This window comes from Copidosoma floridanum, unplaced genomic scaffold, assembly GCF_036245765.1.
Source record: "Copidosoma floridanum isolate Cflo_tuat_1 unplaced genomic scaffold, Cflo_Japanese_pri ptg000004l, whole genome shotgun sequence".
In the NCBI taxonomy this organism is placed as follows: Eukaryota; Metazoa; Arthropoda; class Insecta; order Hymenoptera; family Encyrtidae; genus Copidosoma; species Copidosoma floridanum.
In genome coordinates, this window is record NW_028321881.1 from 41,844,473 (window position 1) to 41,855,740 (window position 11,268).

Consider the following 11,268-nt stretch of genomic DNA (forward strand, 5'->3'; position numbering starts at 1 on the left):
ACCATGCGGAAGAAGCAACTATCATTTTTTATATAAAATTTTACAGTTGATGAATTTATGTACGTTAATAATAATTATTAATCTTGGGTCACCTAGGAGACAATAAATAATGAAAATCAATTTTCCTGTTGTGTCGTTGTAATTGGTTTTAATGAGAAATTGATTTCAAAATGAAGTATTTATTAAAGTATGATGAATGATAGACCAGCCATTAAGAAATATATACATAAAACATTCCAATGAAAAGTTTTCAAAGATTTTCAAAGTATAAAAATTGTTCAATCTTACAATGTAAGAGATTCACTTGCGTACACAACCTAAAAATAGTTAAAAGCTCAACCTTTTTCTCTTGCACCTCAAACCAGCACTGGAAAATCTTCTTACACAAACAATAAAGCAACGAGTTAACAAAAAATAATTTAAGCAAAGATTTAACAGCTATTTTAGGCTTTGTTTCTTGGTTCAATTTTCAGCCAAAATCCATTTTCTGGCATTGCAGCAAACAAGTTTTTCTGGTAAACAAATGGTATGCATGTTTTTCCACAAGGAATAAGTGTACACTTGGCCAACAGGTAGACGAATAGTGCCTTTATTTCCAAAATGGCGAACCGATTACCGATGCACATTCTTGGTCCCATGCCGAACCCCAAGTTTGACACATCGGTTGAGGTTGACTTTTTACCGATGAACCTTTCAGGTTCAAACTTGTCTGGATTATCGTATAGATCAGGGTCGGCATGTATGCCGGCAACTGGTATCATGACACCCATACCAGGTGTCATTTTGTAAGGTTTAGCCCCAGGCATTGCTGGTGGCAGTTCAAACTCTTTTGAACACAATCTATTCAAGAAGGCTATGGGATGCTTTCTCAAAGTCTCACTGAACACGGCATCTAGGTATGTCATGTTACCGATCGCATCATAGGTCGGCCTACCTTTCGTTGCTAACATCACCTCGTCAATCTCGATCTGAACTCTGGACTGGACATCGGGGTTCAGAGCCATCTCGAATGCCATGAGACTACTCTGGGTGGCGCTGGCTTCAAAACCCGCAAGAAAAAATAGAAAAGCCTGAGCTGTCATCTCAGTAAGGTTAAACTTGGCTGCTCTCTCTTTGGACATTATTGATCGGGCTTCCATTAGCAGTTGGAGCATGTCGGGTCGGACGATTCCCTTCTCCTCCCTGGCTTTTATTGTTGTATCGATCACGTTGGTAAAGAAATCGGTCAGTCTCTTCGATACAATTCGCATGCCAAATTTCCTAGTCAGATCTGGGAACAGCAGCTCCAGAAGAAGCTTAAGGTTCGTGGTACCCTGTGTATAAGACGAGATTCCATTGTACGGTTTTTTTTCTCAATGCTATTTATGTTTAATGAGAATCTTTAGTATTTTTTTATCTACCGTCGACAAAGCTTTTGCTCATTTTTTAACTTCACGTTAACTTTGTTTTACAAAAACACTATTGCTTAACTGGAAGGAAAATTAATGATAAAAATTATGAAATGTGTATCAGAAATCAAGATACCTTGAAAACAGCTACTTCCTTGGCACGGAGATAAAACTCGTTATTAGGATTGTTAACACTGTTCACTTCAATTCCAAACGCACAGCTAGCGATAACGTCGTTCGTATACTTGGAAAACGCGTCTTTGATATCTATGTCATCCTCGTCTATGTGAATCTTAATGAAAGCATCGGAAAAATTTTCGGCACAGTCCGACATAAGCGCGTACATTGATCGCATCTTGCTTGATGTAAAGGAGGGACTAAGTATGTTTCTAATTTCGCGCCAGCGATCACCATTTAAGAAATTGAGGTTAAGTCCAAAAAGTGGGTCCACCTTCTCGTCAACGAAAGTTTTGCGATCAGCAAAGTGGTCAAAGTTCTTAATGAGGATGGACTTGATGAGATCGAGGTCGCGAACGAAAATCGTTGGTGACAGAAACACGTGGCCCCCAACGTACTTAGCCTGCCTGTTTATATTGTAAATACACTTGATCAAGTCATTTACGTGTCGGCGTGGCAGGAACAGCATGTGCATGACACCGACGATCGGTAACTCTAGTGGGTGTGGTATCCCCCATTTCGAGAAGTAGCACAGTTGGCTAAACACTTTGGTAACTGTGTATACAAGAATCGGAATGATCAAAGAACACCAAATCCAGAAATCCATTTTTTAACAAGTGAGTATATATTTAATACTCTGTGAGTCACTTTTAAGTAAAGATACACTTGGTACTATAGCGCTTGTTTTGAATTTGCACTGCGAAGTGATGGATGTACGAGCCCGGCTCGAGCGAGACTAGAGTGGAAGAGTTTTCCTTGAATGCTTCTATTAATATGAATCGCTTCGATGTGCACAAGAATATGGCATGCGCTCAAACGTGGGGGAATCAAGCTTGGAAAATAATATTTTTGTGTTGAGAAAAAAACTTAACGGGATATCTTTTTAAATACATGATTCGAAATAGCTCGTGGTAGAGAAGATTGTTGTAATCAAGTGATGTACGTATCAAATTAAATGATGGATATGAGACTAATTGCGTTATCTTGATAGATACTACGTACGATAATATATACGTTTAAAATTCATAGAAGTCAGTTTCAAGGTGAAATCAGACTGTAATTTTATTTTTTTATATCAATGATTATACAAATTAAATAAATTAACATCGCACATTAAATGTTTTGCAAGTATGTAGGTTCATAGTATACGTAAAGTAGTGTATTTGAATAACACTATATATGATTTAATCCTTGACGAGAAATTGTATGACCTCAAGCATAAAAGGTGCATATTTTAACTATAAGATAAAAATACAACATAAAATTGTTAACTTTTTTTTATCACAATCTGATTACTACGTTTTGAGTATCCGATTAACGTATCATAAGCATTTTTGTACTGTAGGCTAATCTGGTAATACATATGAATAAAGTGTTTTTTCAGGAATAAAATTAGTAATAAAAAAATGATCAAATCTCAAAAAATGTAAGTTATTGCAATACATTACGAAAAGATATCCTTTACCAGTATTTTTCCATCTAAGTCGAGATCTGTGTACGTGCTGATCTTGGTAATTACTGGACGCGTTTTCATTATATTCTGATTAAATCGTAAGGCATGTTTAGATGAATAATTTATAAAATATATTTGTTAAGCTAATAGTTTGCGTCCTTGGTTAAAATATAAAATAAACGCCAGTCAGGCACAAACGTACGGCTATCGTGCCCTTCAAGGCTGCGCTAATGTTTTGTAATGTACGATTTCTTCTGTACAACATATTCACAACTTTATGATACAAGCAAATTTATATTTATTTTACACTTACAGAACAAAATTTTGTCAATAAAAAAAAAGAATCTCAAGAGCTTTCTGCATTATAATTATTTTTTATTTTAATCCTCAACTGATTGCTGATTCATGTAGAAGGTCATTATACATTTTTATAATTTATTCTTAAAGAACGTGAAATTTATGAAACCAATAATAGGTTAGCATATTTTTAAGGTCTCTTATATTTTATAATGTATTTACGTTATTGTGAGCTTTGTATACTAGTGTAAGTTAAAATTAATGTTAAAAATAATCACTCGAGTCGTAATAGTATTTATTGATATAGATAACTTTCGACGTTTCGGCGCGTACAGCTTTATGAATAACAAGGCCCTCGTCAGGTACAAATTTTCTATAAACACAAAACACGCAAAACGTAATGTAACAAATATTTCAAGAAGAAAAATTATATTTAAAATTTGTACTATAGCTAACACTTACAATCATCACACTAGAGACTATGTGTAGCACGCAAGATGGCAAGGCGGTGAATACAATACTTTGATATTTAGCAAGTTCTTGTATAGGCGGTACTCATATATGTATGCTATGTTTTATGTACGCGTCGGTTAACATTTGAGTAAGAGTAATTACAATACCAAAACTGGGTTTTAAATTAAAAACTTGTAACATGAGATCACTCAGTCATAATCCAAATATCTTAAGCAATTCCATTGATTAGGTCTTTATAAAGAATTTTTTAATTATTCGTATCCAGCATTCTGTTGATGTTGTTAGGGTCAGAATGGATGCGCAACATTTTAGAGGAAAGTCGTTTAAATTGATTACTTTCTGTATCTAATATTTTTACTGTATCCAAATTGAATAAGTGGTTGGTTATTTTAATACGATCTGCTGTTACTGATTTTTCTCTCAAATATTTACAACCGCTTCTATGTTCACTTATTCGAGTTTTCAAATGTCAGGAAGCTTGTCCTGTGTAACAAATCCTACAATTATAAATTCGCTACACAATTTTAATCTAATGTAAATAAGGTGTTTCTTACAACCATGAACATTTTTTTAAGCTTTATGGTAGTGTCAAAATTTCTCTAATTTTTTTAACATTTGATATTTTATTTTGATATACAGATTTTTCGTACCAGAAAATAAAATTATGTCTACTATAAAAGTCATATGCTGCAGATTACGTTGCCGGAATACCGTCCTATTTTTTTTTTTTTTTTCTTTTTTTTACACCTCTTTTGCATTTCATACTTGCAAAAACGCTGAGTTAGCTCGAGCCGTATCTCAATTTCACGTTCAATTTATTCGAGCTTCCAGCATGCGACGACGACCAAGACAATTCGGCTCATAGTTAATAATACTAACACCCCACCACTTTTGATGTCCGTCCTCCATCGAATAAGCTTACGCTTACACTTACATTCACGTGTGTGTTAGAGCGATGAGAGTATTGAGAACGTCCTTATTGTTCCCTCACCTGCACGCTTTCATTCAATATTTACAATACGTGCGCGCACGTGTATGTATGTATCACGTACCGTTGAAAGTGAGAGTAATCATTACAAGCACTAATTTAATAGTTTTTTGGCTCTAAAAGCATGAATTCACGAATTAAGGTTCAAAATAACTGTCTTAATACTTAGTGTTCGAGAATAACAAAGTAAAATTTTTAATTTTTTATGAACTAACGAGTGTTAGCACACAAAATCATTATTTCTTTGAAAGTATACGATTAGCGTACTCAGTCATTTTACACGCGGTTTTATTATAATCTTTTTCTAACTTTATACGATACATTTGTTTTCAGGGTTCATTGGGCTGTTTAGAGGACACTTGAAGGCATCGGAGAAATCTTGAAAATTCGACAGCGTTCCTACGACTCTGTACTTGTTTGGCGTGTAAAACGTGGAAGGGTGCTCCGTTAGATATTTTTCTGACTCAGTTTGACAATATCTCTGTGAAAATAAAAAAAAATGTATGTTTCTATATACACTAGACATATCAGGCAAACTTTGTGCGTTTTTTTATACGGTGTAAAGTCCAATAATGACTGATTCAAGGTAACCTGCGACTACTAGCTCCGAAGAGCCCGTATAAATGTAAATGAATTGGCTAAAGTTGAAACTAAAACCTTAACCATTTCATGTGTTCAAATGAAAAATATGAAAATTGAGCACCATTCTATCATGTAAAAAAACATCATGCGGCAGTAACTGGAACTAACACCTTATCTACGGGGCCCACCTCGAATATGTCGATGAATAATCCTTTTAATTTGCATAACACAGAATTAAAAGATATTCATATATAGTGTGTGTGGGTGTGTAAAGTACATTGAATAAACTTAAAACATTCATGTATTATTAAAAACAATGTTAACAATGTCAAACTTCATAAATTCTGAAAAACTACATTTGGATCATAAGTTGTTGAATTATTTTTTTCTAATGCAGAAAATTGATTGCCATAATTTTTATGTATAATAGCTATCGTGTCATGCGTCATCTGTTACTCCAACTTGCCTGGTGCTCTGCCACTTGATATTTATGATTTAAATGAATTTTCGTTTGATCTACTAATATTGTTTTAATTATACTTGTATGGTCATCTTTGTAGTCAACCACATCATGGTTTTTTATGCGTTAAAAATTGTTATCTTTTTTGAAATAAGTCAAAAAAACGACAGCGTACTTGAAAACTTTGTCATAATATTATGTTCTTAAATGTCTTGTTATAATTCACTGGTTACATTGATTCAAATTTCATTTCTGTGCGTGTCGTAAGAGAAGAAAAAACCAAAAAACTACAACTCACGAGTGCAAAAGAGATAAAAAATAGCTGGTCGTTGCTGAAGTCCTCTAAGTTTGGTAGTTTCTCGCCACTTTCATATCCAAAACTGTTTTGAAAAGCGTGGTAGGCCACTTTCAGTCCAATTGCATCGTACATATTCTCGTCCGTGGTCGATGGTCCAACCTGAAAAAAATCAATGTTTTGCATAACTAACAGATGTAAAAAGCAAAGGGGCCATTGTTCGAAAGCTTTTGACTCATGATTAAAGTTCTAAATACCACTTTTGCTTGCATTGATACTCTCACATTTAACTTACTGAGTAGTTGTAGTACTGTTTGGTCAAGCAGTCGGTCTTAGAGTCGTATGTTTTGTACATGTCACCATTGTACTTGGACCATGGAGGGATGTATGTACTCGTGTTAACTGAACCAATGTAAAATAACTGTATTTTAGTCGTTAAAATTTTATCCATCAAGTTGAAAGATATTATAGTTTTGTTTGAATAGAAAAATGTACGTTACCTTCTTTTTCCATTGTCCGTGACATCAATTGGCCCATACTAGGAGCCAAGTATCCATAATTCACTGAGCTATTACAAAAGAAAAAGATCCAACGAATTTGACTTCTCTGTTTCCTACTATAGTGCCCCTTTCTTGACGTATGAGAAATAATAACAATGAATACTCACGGAGGTAAAGATGAGTGCAACCAAGGAACTGATAACTGAGCCGCAGTCACGACTGAAATAACCACAGACATAACAATATATGTTACCCGGAAGGATTCAGAACATCTTTACATAATTCAATGAACTTACCAAGCATATTTCGAGAAGGATCATACGAAGTTTTGGCTTCCAGAGGATCAATTTTAACGCTACAACCATTTTGATCAACCTTATAATCCCCACTTTGTCTTAATTTTACAGATATTTCAGATTATACTTACTGGCTGTAAATTTGATGATGCCTGAGACGCTTTAGATTACGATCAGCTAAAAATTTACGAGCGTTGAGCTCGTTTTCCAAATAGTTCGACGTTATCATAAACTAAAAAAAGCGAAAGAATTTTTATCTTTTTTCCTCCTAAGCGAAAACTTGACAAACTCACTCCATCATAAATATGTTTAATAAATTCCCGTCTAAGGTAAAAGTTGGAAACTCCGATATGCCACTTGAGAGAGTGAAGCTTCACCATTGCTTGTTCCTTGGTTTCGTCGTCCAACCAACTTGAGCGTCCCACCTCGTCGAGCATTTCTCCCCGCATGTCGCTGGCTATATCCGTTACCTGCACCAGAAAAATACATGAACTGGGTATAACTTGTCTTCTGTTACTTCTTTCTTCCTTCTTAATAATTCAGCAACTAGGGTGAGCACTACAATTAACAATAGATCTAGTTGTCTTCCATGCGTCGTCTAGTACGTTTTAACAATACCATTTTTTTCGTCTCTTCAGATAGGTGCCGACTGACGTACTCGTACCTATACCCAATGCCCAACTTCATGTCTGCAATACATTCTTCCCACCTATTAAGATCGAACGTTGTATTATCAAACACATTGCTTGTTACCAACCTAGCAACGAACCTTTCAATGGTTTTCTCAAAGTCACCTTCCTTCGTTATAGCTTGGAAGTACAAGTCACGCATTACCTTATTTGTGTACTTAATCGACGATGCCACAAACTTCCAATGGACGTAGTTAACTGCAAAAAAATAAGTATTTACTTGGAAAACGCGAAATTCCATGGATGCTATTATTAAATCATACACTACCTATCACTTGGTTTGGAGTTTCGTTAAGTAATTGAGCTAGTTGATGGAAGTAGGAGATATCCTCGATTCCTATATCCTCTGAATCATTCAAGGTAATATTTTCAAGGTCCTCGAAGACAACTGAAATCACTCTTAGCCAGTCAATCTGAAAAACAAAAGTATCCATTTGATACAAATTTTTGTCACAAATAACGCATTGACAGTGGTCCTTTCAAAATATCGATGATAACTCACACTGGCTGTTGGGCTTGTCTGGGCCTCCTCGTCGTAAAAACCTTGTAAATCTTTTATGCTCATATAAGTACGAGAAGGCTCCAGGTTTTCGCTTTTGTTTGCAGTTATTTTAATCTAAAACAATAGAATGGTTATTTTTTACAGCTGAAGAAATACCTTCTATACCAACCTGATGCAAGCTCCTTTCGAACACCAAAATATTCTCGGCATCCTTCGTGACATCTTCATCCGAGAGGCTATGGTCCATGGTGAGTGCCGAAACGACCCCCTTGATAAATTCTAGGTACTTTTGCTTGGCACCATCCTCACCTTCGTTTTCCAGCAGGTGATCGTACAGCGTTTCGGTAGGCTTATTTAACTGCAAATCATATTTAAGCAATAGGTGTTTATACTAACTGATGTTTCTAACGTAGTTTAGTGTAACATACGTTGATAACGTTTTGACTCGCGTTTCTGTCATCGGGTGCCACCACAATATCAAATATCGGTGACAGATCCTTGAACCCAGAGTAGTACTCGTGAATGCCTTGCCAATCGTGGTCCTCGTCACCCCACTCACTAACGTTCATGGCGATTGGCCAACCTCCAAAGAAGCCAAGCAGCGTTTTCAGTACTTGCATACCATCCTCTTCGATTTGGTCTGAGATATCCGATTTGGAAAATTAAATTTTCACATGTCTCTGTCGTTTCCAAGAGCAGGCGTAGACACTTACCCAAATCCATGCATGATCTGTACCACAATCTTTCGTACTTTAAAGGAAGGAAGTCGTCGCTGTTCTCCTCGTCATCTCCTTCTAATATATCTGATGGTGTCGGAAGGAAACGACAAAGTTGAAGCATCAAGAAATTGTGGAAAATTAATGTGTTTTACTAAAGGCTATTTTTTTCTACCTTTCACCTCGAATTTAACGTTATTTTCCACGATTTTTTCGGAATTCCAAACATCAACTCCATCTGGAATTGGGTAGTTGACCGCCCAGCTACCACACACGTAATTGTAAAAGTTGTCGCAAGGATCTGCCTCTTTATTAATGAGGCCTTTGATTATTTCCGCTAAAAAACGAGCGATTGATGAAATGAGGGTTTCGACTTTTAATCAAGACCTACCGCTTTGTTTGCATCGCTCGCTGTCGCACATTTTTCCACCCTCATTGAAAATTGGGCTGGCTACGACGATACTCCCAAGTAAGTGGACACTAAAAAAAATTCGTATAATTCTTACAAATATTTTCTCTTCTTTGTTTCGATATCAAACCCATAAAATTGTTTTTTTTTTTTCTCTCACAAGATGATGCGTATTTTCAGCATCATAACTGCACTAGTGATGTTTCGGTATAAAGTCTCCAGAGGTGGATTAACTTTATTTGGCCAGAGTTGGTAGTTTTTATACTCCAACTTCCTTTGAATGCTCATAATTGGCATTCACTTAGCATGTGCGGCTAAGCGTAAAAATAAAGTTTGAATAGAGTGTTGGTTTTCTTTTTTAGTATTTCAGATAAGTTAGAGAATTTTTCTTACGAATTTTTCTCTCGATAAATACGTATATACTTGAAAATACTCTTAATTTAACTTTTTGAAGTATTTAAAAATACCACAATAAAAAAAAAAAAAAAAATTGATAAGCTAAAATACTAGTTACTTCCCAAACTTATGCAATGCTATGTAAACTAGTTTTGAATGAAAAGGATTATGTGATGAATCACTACATTTCAAATCGCTCTAACGAACATCATTACATGACAATGCATTTACGTCAAAATTGATTCATTTTTTTTTTTTTAACGCAGAATCTCTTTAAACAGCGTAATAGCAATAAATATAGGTCATACATATACAAAAAGCTAACAAATAATGAGAAAAAAATAGAATTCTTAGACACGATAAATATTAAAGAATTTTTATAACTTTCCGGTGAATAAAAACTTTTTAAAATTAGAGAAAAATAACATAAAGCACTGACTAACAGGTTAAAATTTTTGCTTCACTTTAAAAACATTAAATAAATTGTCCCTATCAACAGAACAAGGACAAGCCTCTTTACACAGCTATTTGTAATTGGTTTTACTCCACCAAAAATTACATTTCGTAAAAATAATTGTGCTACTTTATTCAGTGTTAGCGAAATGTATGTATTGGCTAGTGACTTTTAACTAATTTTTTTTTTTTTTTTTTTTTTTTTCAATTTTGGCTCAAATTATAAGTAATAATTTCTCAAAAATGTATCGGGAAAAAAAATTTTTTGATAAGATAAGAACTTTTTTTTTTTTTTTTCAATCCATTAAATGACCATATCATCTAAAAATTTCACTGTTTTTTTCTTCATAAATTATTTTTTAACAAGATACTTGCAAACCAGTTATTCAACGTGCTTTTAATAAAATTAAAAAAGAAGGTAACAAGTCAGATTGTTGTAAAAAAATATAGAGAGAAAATATACTTACATTACGATGTAACGGTAATTTCATACACATTTTTTTTATTCTCTCATAACAATACATGTATGTTATCATCGTTAATTATTTCGTATTCTCCTGTTTGCTAAAGGTAGCATAAATAATTACTGTTTTGTAAGTCAAAAACGTTGAAAGACCTTGAAAAAATAATACTGCGATGAGATAATTTTTATTAGTTATTTTTCACGTTTTTTGAGTTTACGGATATTTATTTATTCGTACCAACACACAAATCCATGAACAGAATTCTTTTTTTTATAATTGTTTGCAATCCAAATTTATTATAAAGTATCAATTATTTTTACTATTCAACAAGACGAATACCTTTCTTTTTAATGTTTTAAAGTTGTTGTGAGTGGCGTAATGTAAAAGTTTGGTGGCGTTGATATTGTTCCAATGTGTATTACCACTGATGATGACGTAAAATCCATTGCAGGTACTTCGTTGAGTCGTCCTGCCACGCATATGGTTATGCAACTTACGATTTTTTTTTTTTTTTTTTTATTTAACTGCGGAAAATAGAAGCCAATTTTGGTAGTTTTTTCATCGAGTCATTTTTTTAGAAATCTGATGGGTGAAAAAAAAACATACGCGATCATCCTCTTTGGACCTCCGATTTAACCATACAGGCGTATAGAGACTCATACAGTACCACTAACCTTCTGGAAAGTAAGATCGAACAAAGTTCCATTCTTACTTTGCTCCAAAAAAAAA

At 34.4% G+C, this 11,268-nt stretch overlaps 2 protein-coding genes across 2 annotated transcripts; both read right to left on the reverse strand.

Annotated features, from left to right (window-relative positions):
- Nucleotides 1–290: 290 nt before the first annotated feature.
- LOC106644975 (cytochrome P450 9e2-like) lies at nucleotides 291–2,284 on the reverse strand. Its single transcript, XM_014360699.3, has 2 exons — nucleotides 1,525–2,284; nucleotides 291–1,313 (listed from the first exon to the last, which is right to left on the reverse strand). Exons 1-2 carry the CDS (start codon nucleotides 2,170–2,172, stop codon nucleotides 444–446), a joined length of 1,518 nt encoding a protein of 505 aa, XP_014216185.2. The 5' UTR covers nucleotides 2,173–2,284; the 3' UTR covers nucleotides 291–443.
- A 2,512-nt stretch (nucleotides 2,285–4,796) lies between these two features.
- LOC106644977 (endothelin-converting enzyme 1) lies at nucleotides 4,797–9,441 on the reverse strand. Its single transcript, XM_014360703.2, has 18 exons — nucleotides 9,387–9,441; nucleotides 9,209–9,297; nucleotides 8,993–9,154; nucleotides 8,815–8,904; nucleotides 8,530–8,741; nucleotides 8,271–8,459; nucleotides 8,102–8,215; nucleotides 7,868–8,012; nucleotides 7,680–7,797; nucleotides 7,529–7,619; nucleotides 7,204–7,380; nucleotides 7,042–7,142; nucleotides 6,911–6,969; nucleotides 6,782–6,833; nucleotides 6,615–6,682; nucleotides 6,410–6,516; nucleotides 6,118–6,276; nucleotides 4,797–5,258 (listed from the first exon to the last, which is right to left on the reverse strand). The coding sequence occupies exons 1-18, from the start codon at nucleotides 9,410–9,412 to the stop codon at nucleotides 5,088–5,090; spliced, it is 2,130 nt and encodes a 709-aa protein (XP_014216189.2). The 5' UTR covers nucleotides 9,413–9,441; the 3' UTR covers nucleotides 4,797–5,087.
- Nucleotides 9,442–11,268: the final 1,827 nt, after the last annotated feature.